Raw genomic sequence first — 18,424 nt, 5'->3', positions numbered from 1 at the left:
CCGGCGATTTCAAACTGCGTCTTTTTTTCACTGCAGGTTTAAGGAGAAAATACTCAGCAATGATGTTGACACATGAATTTGCACATGGTTTGTCTTAAAGCACCACATAGACATATAAACAACATTAAAAACTTGATTTTCACCACAATAAATTGTTAATTCATTCCCTTAATTTATTTTGTAGGGGCGCTTTACAGTTATTCTATTGCTTTAATAACAAAACACAAACATACAAGTGCACGACTGAAGCCGGTTTGGAAATGTGAATCTGGACTGATCCCAGTGATCCATCCCGGCCTGCAGGGGGATCCAGCACTTCTCCCTCTCTCTCTCCTCTCAGGACATGGCTGCCGGAGCTCGGGAGGAGACACACGGGTAATTCTGCAGATTTGAGCGCTTGGCAGATCTGAGGACATGATGAAGGCGACGGCGATCTTCAGCGAGATTTACAGGTTGAACGGTTGGGGATGGGACAGGTGAGCCTCATCATGTGTGTGTTTATGAGGGGTGTGTGTGTGTGATTCGGTTTGTTTGCTGTTGCCAGGCCGCTTGTTTTGAGTCTCTGAGGAGATCTGTCTCATTGATCCCTTTATAACCGCTAATATTAGCCAAATTATGTTATTGAACCTTTATTACATATCGTGATTTAAGCTGAAACAATGACATTTTCAACAAACAGACAATTCTTGTCTCGTATTTGACTCTTTAGTCGGTCTGTCGTCGTTGATATCTCTATCGCATGACAACTGAGATTAATTCAGATAAACAGATTTACAGATATTTGAGATTAAACCTTATCTTTATGGGCTTATGTGAATTAGCATTTATGCTACAGCTAATATAGCAGTTAATGGATTGTGTTTTGTCGTATAAATTATAATTGGGGGCAATCTAGGAACAATGCTAATTGGTGAATAATACTAAAGACGTCTTTAGTGCTTCAACAAATGTTGCGTAATTATTTCTCGCAAGAAAACACGCAAATCGCTTTATATAACTTAATACTTTTGGTTTGGCTAACTTACAGCAAAGTGGCTGCATTAAATATTGTAATATTACTTGTAAATAATATTTAATATTTAGGAGTGGCATGAACGACTTTTCAAGTCTGTACTTAGTGCAGAAATGTAGAAATGTTGTATTAATAGTGATCAAGCAGATCACTTTCCTTTAGCCTCAGCTCTTGTCTTTATTTGTATAGTGTAAAGCTACAAAAATCTACAGTATAAACATTGTAATATTATTCTAGGTCTAGTTCAACAAACTAATCCACCCAAACTTTACAAATAACTGATCATATAATGCTATTTTGATATACAGCCAGCCATAGTACTGAATGATATTGAGGGCATTTATATGGTGCTTAAACTAGTTTAAAGTCACCATGAATTCAAAATTGACAATTCTTATTTTTATGGAATATTGCAATATTTAAACTGCAAGTGGTTCTGTGTATCACCACACAACACCCTTAGCAACCGCTCTTAGCAACGTAAACTGTTCTCAATATCATGTAGAGTATTGTGAGAAATGAGCGAGTTTATTAGCTGCATTCAGATTTAGCATTTTCCTTCAGATCAGTCCTATGTTCATAATAAAAAATCTTTTTAAATGATGTATTATCTTGTCCTTTTAACAGTTAAGGGGTTTTCCCGTGACTGACAGCGCTAGTCAAAGCATTTGTCAGTTGCGTCTTTTTCCGTGTTCACAACAATTCAGTCTTTTCAATGTAAAAGTCTTCACTACTGATTGACACACTCATAATGACAGTCTTTGCTGCCATCTAATGGCGTAATAATGTAACTTCTGTTGCTGTTCACGGTCAGGGACTATTTTTTTCCGGCGGAAGGAAGAATATGCATTGATACATATTTCTGGCTTTAATATTTGTATTGTGTGGTAACTGCTTTATAAAAGCAATAAGGTACTCGAGGCTAGTGCTGTAGCCTCGTGTCGTGCCTAACAATGCCCTTCAGCCATGACGTATTTACGATACAGCACAGCCTCGAGTATCTTATTGCTTACATAAAAATAACTTCCCCTCCCTCTTGCAACGACATCTCTTCTCTACTCTGATGATGTTTTTCGGCGTGAGGGCGGGGCAACCTGTCACTCACATGACATCATAGCAATAGACAACGATTCAATACATTCTTGATGAACAAAATCATGTCCCACCCTACATTTTTTCTTGTTCAAGAAGCCATTTCACTTGGATATACAGTACAGTCCAAAAGTTTGGAACCACTAAGATTTTTAATGTTTTTAAAAGAAGTTTCGTCTGCTCACCAAGGCTACATTTATTTAATTAAAAATACAGTAAAAAACAGTAATATTGTGAAATATTATTACAATTTAAAATAACTGTTTTCTATTTGAATATATTTCACAAAGTAATTTATTCCTGTGATCAAAGCTGAATTTTCAGCATCGTTACTCCAGTCTTCAGTGTCACATGATCCTTCAGAAATCATTCTAATATGCTGATCTGCTGCTCAAGAAACATTTAATGTGTACAATTGTACAAAATATTTGTGTACAATATTTTTTTTCAGGATTCTTTGATGAATAGAAAGTTCAAAAGAACAGTGTTTATCTGAAATCTAATCTTTTGTAACATTATAAATGTCTTTACTGCCACTTTTGATTGATTTAATGCATCCTTGCTGAATAAAAATATTCATTTCTTTAATTTCTTTTCAAAAAAATAAAAATAAAAATTCTTACTGACCCCAAACTTTTGAACGGTAGTGTATAATGCTACAGAAGCTTTGTATTTCAGATAAATGCTGTTCTTTTGAACTTTCTATTCATCAAGGAATCCTGAAAAAAAAAGTACACAACTGTTTTCAACATTGAAAATAATCATAAATGTTTCTTGAGCAGCAAATCAGCATATTAGAATGATTTCTGAAGGATCATGTGACACTGAAGACTGGAGTAACGATGCTGAAAATTCAGCTTTGCATCACAGGAATAAATTACTTTGTCAAATATATTTAAATAGTACACAGTTATTTTAAATTGTAATAATATTTCACAATATTACTGTTTTTACTGTATTTTTAATTAAATAAATGTAGCCTTGGTGAGCAGACGAAACTTCTTTTAAAAACATTAAAAATCTTAGTGGTTCCAAACTTTTGGACTGTACTGTAAAAGTGAAGAAAAGACTATCACAACTTCAGTTTCATGCCAATTAAAAAAAAAAACCTTGAAATTCCTAGTCATTTTGTTTGTTTTTGTTGGTCAACTGCTTGGTTGGTACCTAACATTATTTTTGACCTATAAAGAAAAAGTTGAGCTGTTTTGTTACTCAGACAGTCAATGCATAAACAGTAGATCTTGACAGGAATTGGATATAAAAAGTGAAAATCATAATAAAAGTCTAAATTGACATAAGACTGAGACAAGATGTAAGCTGAATGCTGACTCAAATTTTGTTTGCTTACCAAGTATCTTCATATCATTCAGTCTTTTTGTGAAAAATGGTTACTACAGATTCTAGATGAATATTTTCTGTGTTTGTTTGCTGTAACCATAACACGAGAGATCTTTATCTCTTGGCTTTGTACATGTTTCACTGAGTTGCGTCATGTTTTGCAGGCTCTGATGCTGGCAGAACCATCACTGTGAAATAAACTACAAACTCATTAACCGTCTGCAGATACACCAAAGCACCAAAATGTCTAAAAGCAAGAGCTCTGAATCCGTTAAGGTAGTGGTGCGTTGTCGCCCCATGAATGAGAAAGAGCGAGTCGCCAACTTCGATAGGGTGGTCTCTGTGGATGTGAAGTTAGGGCAAGTGGCCGTGCGCAACCCTCGAGCCACGTCCTCCCATGAGCACCCCAAAGTGTTCACCTTCGACTCTGTTTACGACTGGAATTCGAAGCAGATGGAGCTCTACGATGAGACTTTCCGCCCATTGGTGGACTCCGTACTGTTCGGCTTCAACGGGACCATCTTTGCCTACGGCCAGACGGGCACCGGAAAGACTTACACGATGGAAGGGGTGCGAAACGACCCCGACAGGAGGGGTGTCATTCCCAATTCCTTTGAACACATTTTCACGCACATCTCCCGCTCTCAGAACCAGCAGTACTTGGTCAGGGCTTCATACCTGGAGATCTATCAAGAAGAAATCAGGGACCTCTTATCGAAGGACCAGATGCGGCGATTGGAGCTCAAAGAGAGGCCCGATACGGGCGTCTACGTTAAAGACCTCTCTTCGTTCGTCACTAAAAGTGTTCGTGAGATTGAGCACGTGATGAACGTGGGGAACCAGAACCGCTCGGTTGGTGCGACTAACATGAACGAGCACAGCTCTCGCTCTCACGCCATCTTCGTCATCACCATTGAGTGCAGCGAGTTGGGTCTTGATGGAGAGAACCACATTCGGGTTGGGAAACTCAACCTTGTTGACCTGGCAGGAAGTGAAAGACAGACCAAAACTGGTGCTCAGGGTGAGCGCTTGAAAGAAGCCACCAAAATCAACCTCTCCTTGTCAGCTTTGGGCAACGTCATCTCAGCACTGGTGGACGGGAGAAGCACCCACATCCCGTACCGTGACTCTAAGCTGACGAGACTGCTGCAGGATTCCTTGGGTGGAAATGCCAGGACGGTTATGGTGGCCAACATTGGACCTGCTTCCTACAATGTGGAGGAGACTCTGACCACGCTACGCTATGCAAACCGCGCCAAAAACATCAAGAACAAGCCCCGCGTCAACGAAGACCCCAAGGATGCCCTGCTCCGGGAGTTTCAGGAGGAGATTGCCCGCTTGAAAGAACAGCTGGAGAAAAGGTCTGGCAAGAAGAAGAGAAAAAGGAGGAGGAGGAGGGTTGGAGAAGGAGGAGAGGAGTTAGAGGATGAGGAGGAGGAGGATGACGATGAGGAGGACGGCGACGACGACGAAGAGGAAGAGATGGGTGCAGGATAAGAACATCGCGGATTATTGGCGTGAGCAACAGGAGAAGCTGGAGAAGGAGAGGAGGGCCATCATGGAGGACCACAGCCTGGTGGCAGAGGAGAAACAGCGGCTGCTGAAAGAGAAGGAGAGGAAGATGGACGATCTTCGCAAAGAGAAGGAGGCTTCAGAGATGCTGGCGGCCAAAGTTAAGGTTAGACGGTCCAGATCTTGAGATGAAATACTCTACTGTTCAAAAGTTTGAGAATATATATATATACAGGTCCTTCTTAAAAAATTAGCATATTGTGATAAAGTTCATTATTTTCCATAATGTAATGATAAAAATTAAACTTTCATATATTTTAGATTCATTGCACACCAACTGAAATATTTCAGGTCTTTTATTGTTTTAATACTGATGATTTTGGCATACAGCTCATGAAAACCCAAAATTCTCAAAAAATTTGCATATTTCATCCGACCAATAAAAGAAAAGTGTTTTTAATACAAAAAAAGTCAACCTTCAAATAATTATGTTCAGTTATGCACTCAATACTTGGTCGGGAATCCTTTTGCAGAAATGACTGCTTCAATGCGGCGTGGCATGGAGGCAATCAGCCTGTGGCACTGCTGAGGTGTTATGGAGGCCCAGGATGCTTCGATAGCGGCCTTAAGCTCATCCAGAGTGTTGGGTCTTGCGTCTCTCAACTTTCTCTTCACAATATCCCACAGATTCTCTATGGGGTTCAGGTCAGGAGAGTTGGCAGGCCAATTGAGCACAGTAATACCATGGTCAGTAAACCATTTACCAGTGGTTTTGGCACTGTGAGCAGGTGCCAGGTCGTGCTGAAAAAACGAAATCTTCATCTCCATAAAGCTTTTCAGCAGATGGAAGCATGAAGTGCTCCAAAATCTCCTGATAGCTAGCTGCATTGACCCTGCCCTTGATAAAACACAGTGGACCAACACCAGCAGCTGACATGGCACCCCAGACCATCACTGACTGTGGGTACCTGACACTGGACTTCAGGCATTTTGGCATTTCCTTCTGCCCAGTCTTCCTCCAGACTCTGGCACCTTGATTTCCGAATGACATGCAAAACTGAGCAACAGTCCAGTGCTGCTTCTCTGTAGCCCAGGTCAGGCGCTTCTGCCGCTGTTTCTGGTTCAAAAGTGGCTTGACCTGGGAATGCGGCACCTGTAGCCCATTTCCTGCACACGCCTGTGCACGGTGGCTCTGGATGTTTCTACTCCAGACTCAGTCCACTGCTTCCGCAGGTCCCCCAAGGTCTGGAATCGGTCCTTCTCCACAGTCTTCCTCAGGGTCCGGTCACCTCTTCTCGTTGTGCAGCGTTTTTTGCCACACTTTTTCCTTCCCACAGACTTCCCACTGAGGTGCCTTGATACAGCACTCTGGGAACAGCCTATTCGTTCAGAAATTTCTTTCTGTGTCTTACCCTCTCGCTTGAGGGTGTCAATGATGGCCTTCTGGACAGCAGTCAGGTCGGCAGTCTTACCCATGATTGTGGTTTTGAGTAATGAACCAGGCTGGGAGTTTTTAAAAGCCTCAGGAATCTTTTGCAGGTGTTTAGAGTTAATTAGTTGATTCAGATGATTAGGTTAATAGCTCGTTTAGAGAACCTTTTCATGATATGCTCATTTTTTGAGATAGGAATTTGGGGTTTTCATGAGCTGTATGCCAAAACCATCAGTATTAAAACAATAAAAGACCTGAAATATTTCAGTTGGTGTGCAATGAATCTAAAATATATGAAAGTTTAATTTTTATCATTACATTATGGAAAATAATGAACCTTTATCACAATATGCTAATTTTTTGAGAAGGACCTGTATATATATATACACACTGCCCTCCAAAAGTTTGGAAACACCCCTGGCAAAGTGTGGTTTTGGATGATATCAGCATAAATCTTGATCATTTTTTGGTGCAAATACATTACAGTAACTTGACATTATCATTGAAGACCAGCAATAATAATTTTGATTTTGATTACATAATAATGGCAATATATACATGTCAAAGTCAGACACGCCTCTTTGCCAGCTGTGATGCTGGTTAAACTTGGCCCAGGTTTGTAAAAGATGTTTGGGTCAGCACACCTTAATAGCTTCAACAATTGATTGACAATTAAGTTTAGAATACAATGAACCAATCAGAGCCCAGTTCAGGTCAGATAGCTGCTAATGCTGGATATTTTGATGAATCGAAAATTTAAGTTTTTTCTATGTTTAAACTGTTTATGTAATAAAATATGTTTTCGTAGTTTGTGTTGTCCCTTATCAGTGCAAAATTATCACAAATTAAAAAGGATTCATGCCAATATTGTCCAAAACCCCACTTTTCTAGGCCGTTTCCAAACTTTTGGAGGGCAGTGTATATATATATATATACACTCATATATATACACTCACTATATATATATATATATATATATAATATTTGAAAGAAGCTCACTAAGGCTACATTTATTTGATTAAAAATTTAATTAAAAATTAAAAATACAGTAAAAACAGTTAAATTGTGATAATGAAAATAATTTTTCTATTGTAATTTAAAGTGTAATTTATTCCTGTGATCAAAGCTGAATTTTCATTTTTTTGTGGAAACCATGATATATTTTTTTCTATGATAGATAGAAATTTAAACTGAACAGCATTAAACAGAATATTTGAAACAATTTTTTTCCAACATTATACATTTCTTTACTGTAACTTTTGATCAATTTAGTGTCCTTGCTGAATGAAAGTATTATTATTATTATTATTTTTTAAAAGTCTTACTGGCCCCAAACTTTTGAATTGTAATGTATGTAGTATTATATATTTTTTTTAATAAACATAGTAAAACTATTGCAAATTTTCTGTGTGATAAATGTAACATTTAATAAAAAAAAACAACTTAAAACATTTAATGCATGTAAAATATATAACAGATTTTTTTTTAATTATTAAAAAATATTAAAAAACAAATGTAAAAATTATAGATGTAAAATTTGAAACTTGAATAATTACAATTATAAATGTAAATATGTTTTAAATTCATAATTATAATTTTACAGCCCTTTTTTATGGGGTTCATGAGTCTTTTGACGGATTTCATTCAAAGAACCAGCTCATAAGAGTCATTTGTTTATTGTTTTTATTCATATTACTACTCATTTATTTTGTCTCACATTCTATTCAGGCTGCAAACTTCAATAAAATATATTGAAGATTCAACAATTTGTTTGTTTTCAGTGTTGGAAACAAATACTCTAGACAAATGCATCTGGCTTATGCGATAACCAGTTCATTGTTCTCAGGCCATGGAGAGCAAGCTGCTGGTGGGGGGGAAGAACATTGTCGACCACACCAATGAGCAGCAGAGGATTCTGGAGCTGAAGAGACAGGAGATAGCTGAACAGGTAGAGTTTCCAACAACACCCCGTATAGTTATTGAGCTGGACTGTGTTTCAGTCCTCAAGGTCGTTTCAAAGGAGACCGGTCATTTGAGTCGCCCTATAGTATGTGATACGGATATTTTGGGAAGCTGAATTTCAAATGGAGAAAAAAAAAAAATGCTGATTTGAGCATTCATTCATTTTTTTTTTTTTTGCTGCATTTAAATACCTTACAGAGAAAATCTGATGCAATATGTTCAACAACTCATTTTCATCTGAACTGTGATTGGCTAGAAATATATATGGTAATTTTCCTGCCGTTGTGATGTTATTAACTTCATATGAGCAGTTCCACTTGGGCATGTGAATCGCAAAGATGTTTAAAACATTTATAATGTGTGTGCGAGCAGAAAAGGCGGGAAAGGGAGATGCAGCAGGAAATGGAGTGTCGTGATGAAGAGACGCTGGAGTTGAAAGAGACGTACAGCTCACTGCAGCAGGAAGTTGACATCAAGACCAAGAAACTGAAAAAGGTATAGTATATCAGCTTCTATGCATTGGATTGGCTTTGTTGTTTAAAGTACTGGTGCAGGAAACACTGGCTTATAGGAACTGTACAAATAAACTTACAATGGCATTTGGAAAAGCTGCTTGTGCATGTGATCAGATGTATTTTTAGAGGCTAGCTGTATTCTCTGGAGTCGGTAGTAGGACAGCTCTCATGGCAGATCTCTATCCTCCATACATGACTGAATGTGACCTCCTTTTGCTTGAGTGTTCAGAGCATATGCCTTACCTATTCCTATAAAGAGCCTGATCTTTCTTGTCTGTTTCTGTCTCTTTCATGCAGCTCTTTTCCAAGCTCCAGTCTGTGAAGGCGGAGATTCAGGACGCCCAGGATGAACATGTCAAGTACAGGCAGGAGCTGGAGCAGACTCAGAACGAGCTGACCCGAGAGCTCAAACTCAAGTATGTCAACCCACCAACCCTCTTCAGCAGAATTTGGGCTTCGCAGCATTATAATGTACTAAAGGAACAATGGAAATTCATTTTGAGTTTTGCTAAAGATTACATTTAACAGTGTCGATAAATTATTAGTGCTCTTAAAGATTCAGTTTTAAGTGAGTATTATTACAGCAAATGGAAATGAGCATGAACAATTAAATATCCAGTATCAGCCGATTTAGCTTAGAGGCTGAATTAAAAAAAACCTCTAAACATGTTCTGACCTAATGAAGTTGTTGTAATGTGTTGGACTGACTGCTTGGAAATCTGGACTCAGCACTACTACATCACAGATGTCAACAGTGTCTACACACACACACACACACACACACACACACACACACACACACACACACACACACACACACACACACACACTCTAGTGTACTGAGATCCATTAAGGGAAAGATTTCTGCTTTTCAGAGCAGTTGGCAGAATGAGTTTAGGGTTAATGGAAAATATCTTGAGTGTTCAAGATAAAGAAAAGGAAAAAACAAATGACTCTACAATGGATGTTCAAAGTTCTTGACAAACTCCACTGCATGTGATTGTACACATCTAAATCATTATTTACATTTTTCAAGGTGTAAAAGTGTTAGTTACTGTTTATTTTCCCTGCTTGTGGTCATGCATACCTTGGTAACAGTTTTTAGTCTTTATTACTGTAGTAATAACAGCAACTTATGCATAATTACATAAACTAACCCTAAATCAAACCCTATTCCTAACCCTATTGTAAGTACATTAAAGGTGCAATATGTAGATTTTCTGTCCACTAGAGGTCGCTAGAGGCCTATTCAAAACAAAGGCGTAGCTTGATGTCGCCAAGTTTGAGAGCTGAATCTTGGGACATGTGATCTTCACATCACAGCTGGTGGAAAAGAATCAGGATAGGATTCAGGGAAGAAATCATGTTCATGGATGCGATTATTAACGTTACTGTAGTATGAAGCAGAGCAGGAGCGAGTGTTGTGGAGCTGAATAAGATGTTATAACGTTACTTTGTGCGTTCGCCCGGTGGATAGATTGATTTTACAATATCAGATTAAATGCTGGATGGCTTGTGTTGATAAATGACATGCAATTAATTTTAAAACGTATTGTATGATGGAGAAAATGCTGTATTACTGTTACTAAAAATAAATTACGCTATGTTAGCTACTTCACAAAATAGTGTTTTTCTCTGAGGCATGGTAAAGCATGGTACTCGCAAAAAATCAAGAAAATTAGATTTAAACAATAAGACTAAACGTGTTGAGCTATATAACAATAATTAGTTTTCTGTCTATAAATATATCAAAACAGTTGTTCCCTTGTCTATTAAAACATGTAAATATTAAAGCGTCTTTGGTGTTTCCATGGTTTCTGCAAAATCAAACCGGAAATCGAGGGTAACGCGGGTATGACGCCATTGACAGGCGACTCCTCACACGTCCCGCAGCCTTGGGTAAAACTGCAATTTTCTCACCATTTACAAATAGTTGGAAACATTTGGGATGTTGTAAGTACTCAAGTGAACAAAATATATAACACTGGCCTAGTGGTTTCTGGATATTTTATTGCAAAATTCTTACAGATTGCACCTTTAAATATTACTCAAATGTATAATTAAACTGTAACAAGGACACCTTAAAATAAAGTGCAACCCATACCTTTTTCAATATTAATATTTTCACAAATTTCGCCCACTGTTTTTTAATAATAATAATAATAATATGAGTTTTCTGTTTTTAAATAAGTAATTTAGTAATTTTTTCTTAATTATGAGGACAGTGGTATCAGTCTGATCCAAAAAAAAAAAAATCTCCAGATATATTGTCATCATTTGTTGTCCCCACCAGACATCTGATCATAGAGAACTTCATCCCACTGGAGGAGAAGAACAAGATTGTGACAAGAGCCACTTTTGACGAGGAAGATGATCTCTGGAAAATGACCCCCATCACCCGGATTCAGAAGTATATTGGCTGATTTTGGAAATTTGAAACTTGGAAAGTATATTTTTCTGTGCTCTTTCACTATAATGTTTCTTCTTTCTGTTTTTGTGTCAGCGATCAGCAGATGATGAAAAGGCCTGTTTCTGCAGTCGGCTACAGACGGCCTCTGAGTCAGCATGCCCGTATGGCCATGTTGATGCGGCCTGATGTCAGATACAAGGTATGCTGACTCTGTTCCCATAATCCCCCACATGGCACTACACAAAGCAACACTCCCTCACTCTTTACAGCGACACAGATGAGCTCAGGAGGATCAAACGCACGTTCTGTCCTTGCTCTCTTGCCTTCATCTTTTTATATTCTCCCTGTCCGTCTTCCAGGCTGAGAATATCTTGCTGCTGGAGTTGGATTTGCCCACACGGACCACAAAAGACTACGAGGGACCGGTGATAGCGCCTAAAGTGGCTGCGGCTCTGGAGGACGCTCTGAGAGAGGAGGACGAGATCCAGGTGGACGCCTCTGGCCTGCGTGCCAGCCTGGGCCCCAGTCCAGGCCTCAGCGCCTCAGCTGCTGGGTTTTCCAAGAAACCAAAGTCAGGGTGAGAAATGATCCCTCCAACTAGGGCTGCACGATATAAAAAAATAAAATCAATATCACGCAGACAGCATTTTAATTTAATGAATATATGCCACTGACTCCAGAGCAGCACTGCTCATCCACACGTGTGCAGCCCATGATGAAGCACTGCAACTGACCACATGATACAGGCAGCGCATACATCGTCAGAATAAATGAGTGATGGTTTAATGCTGAAATGGAGAAATTAAGATATTTAATTTTAATTTATTTATATTATTAAATACTTGATTTATTATTTTACAGTACAACAGTTTCACAATATTACAATATTTTTTTTGTTTAATATGTTTTTTAGTAGTAATCACTTTTAAAAAAATCACAATTATTATTTTTATATTGAATTGGTCAAAAACAGTGGGATTGTACCTTATGCAATCTCAAGTGGAGAGAATTTTTTTCTTTTAAACTCTGGCCACTTTATGGTTACTGAAAGAGGAGTGTTAATTCTGGTAAAGAGTAAAAAAATAATAATTTAAAAATAGATATAAAAATAAAATATATATATATATATATATAAAATAATAAAATAAATAACATTAAAAAATATAAAATTAAATAAAAAATGTAAAATAAAAAAAATAAAATAAAAAATAAAATAATTTAGCTTTAAAAAGATGGTTTGCACATAAAAATTCAGAATTATTATTTTTTTTCTAGCAATTTAACAATTTTTATTATTTTGTACTCCCCAACAGAATCACCCCTCTCATTCTAGAATGATTAATTCTTTCCAAATAAAGATATTTTAGTCGCCTGTGAACATTCCTGTATTTCTTCATATTGCAATATACAGTCAAACCAAAATGTATTCAGACACCTTGAACATTTCATTCATTAATTCAGTTTATTCACTATAGTGTAAAAAATGGTAATAAAATATGATGAGATCTCAAACTGTGTCAGAAAAAATAATCTTAATTATGTCAGATAACACTTAAGCAAAACATGGTCAGGTCTAGGGATGGGCATTTTTGGCAATTTTTTATTTCAATCATCGATAGGTTTCAAAAACGAGGGGGGGGGGCATGGCTGTCATGGAGATAATGAAAATATCTGAAGACTGTTATGAAAATGAATGTTAAAAATAAAAATGTCTATGAAAACGTGATTAGAACAGTGTTAGATTATGATTATGATGCAGCGATTAATAAGGAATCATTTAAAAGGAATAGCCGCCTGAGGTGAAGAGTGACTTTATGCCAGTAAACTGAAGCTCATTCTATGACACATCCTAATCACATAACTTAGATACATAATATAGACGTGACATTACAACTTGTATCGACACAAAAGGATGCAAATGCCAGTGAACTTTAAGTTACGCGCTATAGCGAGAGAGAGAGCTCGCGCCGTGATGCACTTTCACGACAGTGCACTGAAACACAGGCAAGGATTTCTATAAAGTTCTCATTATAAAGCCATGTTTATGGCAGATCTGTACTTTATTTTAATCACATTATTAAAGGTGCCCTCGAATGAAAAATTTGAATTTATCTTGGCATAGTTAAATAACAAGAGTTCAGTACATGGAAATGACATACAGTGAGTCTCAAACTCCATTGTTTCCTCCTTCTTATATAAATCTCATTTGTTTAAAAGACCTCCGAAGAACAGGCGAATCTCAACATAACACCGACTGTTACGTAACAGTCGGCATCATTAATATGTACGCCCCCAATATTTGCATATGCCAGCCCATGTTCAAGGCATTAGACAAGGGCAGCCAGTATTAACGTCTGGATCTGTGCACAGCTGAATCATCAGACTAGGTAAGCAAGCAAGAACAATAGCGAAAAATGGCAGATGGAGCAATAATAACTGACATGATCCATGATATCATGATATTTTTAGTGATATTTGTAAATTGTCTTTCTAAATGTTTCGTTAGCATGTTGCTAATGTACTGTTAAATGTGGTTAAAGTTACCATCGTTTCTTACTGTATTCACAGAGACAAGAGAGCCGTCGCTATTTTCATTTTTAAACACTTGCAGTCTGTATAATTCATAAACACAACTTCATTCTTTATAAATCTCTCCAACAGTGTAGCATTAGCCGTTAGCCACAGAGCACAGCCTCAAACTCATTCAGAATCAAATGTAAACATCAAAATAAATACTTTACTCACATAATTCAAAGCATGCATACAGCATGCATGACGAACATCTTGTAAAGATCCATTTGAGGGTTATATTAGCTGTGTGAACTTTGTAAATGTGCTGTAATATAATCGAGAGCTCGTGTGGCAGGGAGCACGCGATTTAAAGGGGCGGCGCGCTGAAAAAATCAGTGCATAGTTAATGATGCCCCAAAATAGGCAGTTAAAAAAATGTATTTAAAAAAATCTATGGGGTATTTTGAGCTGAAACTTCAGACACATTCAGGGGACACCTTAGACTTATATTACATCTTGTAAAAAAGCATTCTTGGGCACCTTTAAATGACTGCGCGTTTTCGAAGCCATGCGAATTATGCCATTGAATAAATATGACGAAAAAAGCACTGAGGTATTATTATAACATCAGTATTTTTATTCTTTTAAAAGAAACATCTAAAAGCAATGACCGTCTCAAATAACTCAATATCAGGCATTGCATTTGAGCAATGTAATAATATACATGTTGATATCCCGACCCAACGCATCCTATAGTAGATTAATCAGATGTAGCTATTACAACTTTCATCTGCAAAAGTGAGCTTTAAATTTGATTGTGCTTTAAAAAGTGTCACTAATATTTCAGCAATATTTTGGATTCAGTTTGCACTTTCTGATCAACCAAAATGTTATTTTACAGTATGAAAATCACTGATGATTATTGCTAAATGAATTACGAATAGAATTGAAAGGATATTTTCAGCACAAGATAAAAGCTCGGCGCTGCACAGCTTGCATTGAACTGTTTTTTTCATCTATCTTGTCAAAGTGAATCCAGACATACATCACTACATGACTTCGACAAGCAACAATCGGAGCTCAGGGTGCCGCCCTATAACCAATCAGGAGAAAAAAGGAAAAATACATTTCGATCATCGTTTAAATGAGTACTCGGTCACTGTTGCACATCCCTAGTCAGGTCAAAGTGTGTGCTAAAAATTTGCAACCAAAAATTATTCAATTTTACTGGTAGTGCACTGAATGAAGAATTTTGGGTCTAATATGTTACACTTTACTTTTATTTTGTATCCTCACTTACAGAAATGGGTCCCACTTTATATTAAGTGGCCTTAACTACTATGTACTTACATCAAAAAATAAGTACAATGTACTTATTGTGTTCATATTGAATTGCATAACACTTGTGCTGCTATTGAGGAGGATACGGGTAAGGTTAGGGAAAGCTTTGGTGGTATGGGTAGGTTTAAGGGTAGGGGTGTAAGGGATGGGTCAACAGTGTAATTATAAATGTAATTATTAATTACAGATGTAATTACATGCAGATGTTTTTAAAATATAAGTACAATGTAAAAACATGTATGTACACAATAAGTGCATTGTAACAAATGATTAATTTAAATGTAAGTACATAGTAGTTAAGGCCACTTAATATAAAGTGGGTCCCAGAAATGAACTATAGTGTCCTGCACCCACTAGTGAAAATATATCCAAAATATCTGAATAATTTTTGGTTTTGACTGTATATATAGCAGAAAAAGTAAATATCATAATGCCGTTTTTTCCCAGTATCATGCAGCCCTACCTTCAACCTCTTCCCTTTTATTTTTCACCTCTTTGTTTATCCTACCTTAATATACCTTTTCATTTTCCCCCATAATCCTCTCACAGCCGCCCAAAAACTGGCAAGAAGGTGAGCACTCCGACTTCAGCTCACAGCCCTCTGTCCGGCTCAGGGTCTCCTCTTTACCCACAGTCCCGAGGGCTTGTGCCCAAGTGACACCGGCCTTCACTGCTCCATACCAACTAACCAGCTTTGGCATTAATGTTCTTAAATGCCAGGCATGGGATGGTTTTCAGCAAAATCGGTCGCATTAATGGAACGTCTCATCGAGCTCCTCCTGGTGTGGCGTTTAAACCTGCCCTTAATGCTACCTTGTATTTAGATGTCCCTTTGACATCGTGTTTATAGCACAAAAAAAGTTACATTTGGCAACCTTCAAAGTCTTACAGTTCACCACAAGATGAAGGTCCACAGATTTAGTTTGCACTCGAACGAAATGTTACATGTTTTGTGTGTGTGTGTGTGAGGTCACGAGACGGCAGATGGTCCCGGCGTTGTGACCACACGTGTTAGATTCGTCATTGTGGGGATGTTTTTGTGTGCGTGTTTCTAATTTTTCCAATTGTAGGAATAACAAATTTCTCACAGATGATATTTCTGCTGGTTTGGGCCACAGAAGCTCTGTATTGAGAGACATTTCATGATTGGCCGAGACCCAAAACGACTTTCTCAAAGACTCTCGGAGTCTCTGTGGCTTTCGTCGCAGTATCCAGACGGGAGCGGGGGTTTGAAGCTCATCACGCACTAAGATCATCAGGGTTCAAAGGTGCCTTAGATTCTCATCGAGTACAGAAGGAGGTCTCCTGGTGGTCTGAGAGTCCCTTGACCCGATAGCTGGATAGCAGAACCTGGAATCCACACAAAACCCCCAGTGGATGTTTCCTGAACGCTTTGAGTTACACTATCATCAGTCTGTTGTGTCGGGCAGGCTTGTATTTAATCGTTAAATGTTACACGAGGAGATCTGTAAACATGAGGAGGAAGTCTTATTTCTGTCAGACCTTGACTACCCCTCCTTAAACTAGTGAAGATGATACCATTGCCTGCTGCTACTGTAGGGTTCTCGTACCCGTCGTGTCATAGCATACGGTTTATGTATATTGAGACATGTTAGTAAATAGATCTGCTTTATCATTGCAGTTGTATTAAAATAATAATTAAATCAAATAAAATAAATGCAGTCTTGGAGTAACATTTAAAAGGCTAATTTGTTACCGTACTAGTTGGTTTTATATTCGAGCAATTGTAGATAGTTTTTAACAGTCTTATTTTCTTTGCTTAGATTTATATGGTTTATTTTTGAATATGTATTATTTAAATTTATTTTTGCATATGAGATTTAAGTATAATTTTCATGTGATTAAGTTCTTCTGTGTTCAGCAAATTACTTCATCAAATAGTCAACACAGTTTTTGGATTATCAGAATATGTACTGCAAATCCCTGATGCTGGTATTCCCACTGAAATGTGTGAATTTCTTCATGTAATCCTGGCTGTATTATTGCATATTATGTTTAAGGTTTTAGCATGACATAAGAACACCTAAAGCATTCTAGACTAATTGAAAGTATATGTCTGCATTCTAATACTACACTTTCACCTTCTTCCATGTGATGCATGAGTTCAGTTCTGATGATCAACCACACACAACACATTTTTAATGTGCACACATTTTTTTGTTAAAATGTTTTTGAACTTGTATTTGAGTTTGAGTTGATGTCCTAAATGTCTTACAACTTAATCTTTTAATTAAAGAATGATTATTATGTTTGAGTGTGTAAGAGTTGATTTCCCCCCTTTGATTAAGATTTCGTTCTTAATTTATCATTCCACCAGAAATCACAGTTTAACTTCCATAAGTAATATGAATAATCAGAACTTTTCATTGTTTCACCCAAACGTCCCCTCGTCATGGTAATGCAATGATTTTGGAGCGTGGGCTTCCAATTCTGAGTGAGATCATTCAATTTTGGGGGGATTTCTTAATGAGATGAAAATATATTAAGCAATTTTTATGAAGAATTTTTGTTTAACCCTATGGTGCTCTTCACGTGTCAGTCAAAAATGACAACAAATATTTTTTTTATTTCAATGAAATAAATGTACTGTATTTTACTTTAATAATGTTTTTTTTTTAATTAAATATTTTGTATTTTTAGGGGATTTTATGGTACTAAATTATATTTATGCTGTAGTTATAATCCATGTATTCACTTTTTGAGCATAGACCTGAAAAGAATTTTCAAACTTAAACTATCATAAATTTTGAATGCTCTAGAGCACAGACTTAATTTTGATCTATTTTCAAAGATGACACCTGGCAAATTATTGAAGTGCAAAAAAAAAGTTAACTTCAAAAATTACAGAATTTTCTGTCTATCATGAAAAATGCACAAAAAAAAATACTATTTTCAAATTTTATATGAAATATATTTTAAAAAACACATTTTACTCAAACTGCAAGAAAATCAAAGCCATCAAATCTAAACAAGTTGTGTTCCAAATTTGAGCTTGATATCTCAAAAATGAGCTTTCAGTAAGATTGTTTGTCCGCAGTACCAAAAGTTTTCACTAGATGAAATTCGCCTCGCATTCATTTCCACTGCACTCATTTTTGACGGCGGAGAACGCAAGTGTTTTTTTCAGGACCATTTAACCTTTTCAAATGTCCATGATTTTTTTGTTCACATAGCAAGTGCTAAAACCTTTACTAAGTTTCCTACCATTCTGATGAAGTAAAAAAAAAAGTAAAATTTTTCAGTGAAATGATGGAAGAACACCAGAGGGTTAAAAATAT

General features: G+C 37.0%; 1 protein-coding gene across 1 annotated transcript; it reads left to right on the top strand.

The window, feature by feature from the left end:
- The first annotated feature begins 264 nt into the window (after positions 1 to 264).
- kif3b (kinesin family member 3B) lies at positions 265 to 17,395 on the top strand. Its single transcript, XM_048179177.1, is given in 10 exon segments — positions 265 to 476; positions 3,607 to 4,927; positions 4,929 to 5,120; positions 8,233 to 8,334; positions 8,721 to 8,843; positions 9,161 to 9,279; positions 11,157 to 11,273; positions 11,367 to 11,472; positions 11,633 to 11,850; positions 15,675 to 17,395. Coding segments are annotated over 9 exon segments (2,328 nt in total). The 5' UTR covers positions 265 to 476; positions 3,607 to 3,685; the 3' UTR covers positions 15,784 to 17,395.
- Positions 17,396 to 18,424: the final 1,029 nt, after the last annotated feature.

This window comes from Megalobrama amblycephala, linkage group LG24 (genome assembly GCF_018812025.1).
Source record: "Megalobrama amblycephala isolate DHTTF-2021 linkage group LG24, ASM1881202v1, whole genome shotgun sequence".
Lineage (NCBI taxonomy): Eukaryota > Metazoa > Chordata > Actinopteri > Cypriniformes > Xenocyprididae > Megalobrama > Megalobrama amblycephala.
This window is presented reverse-complemented; position numbering and strand designations above follow the sequence as displayed.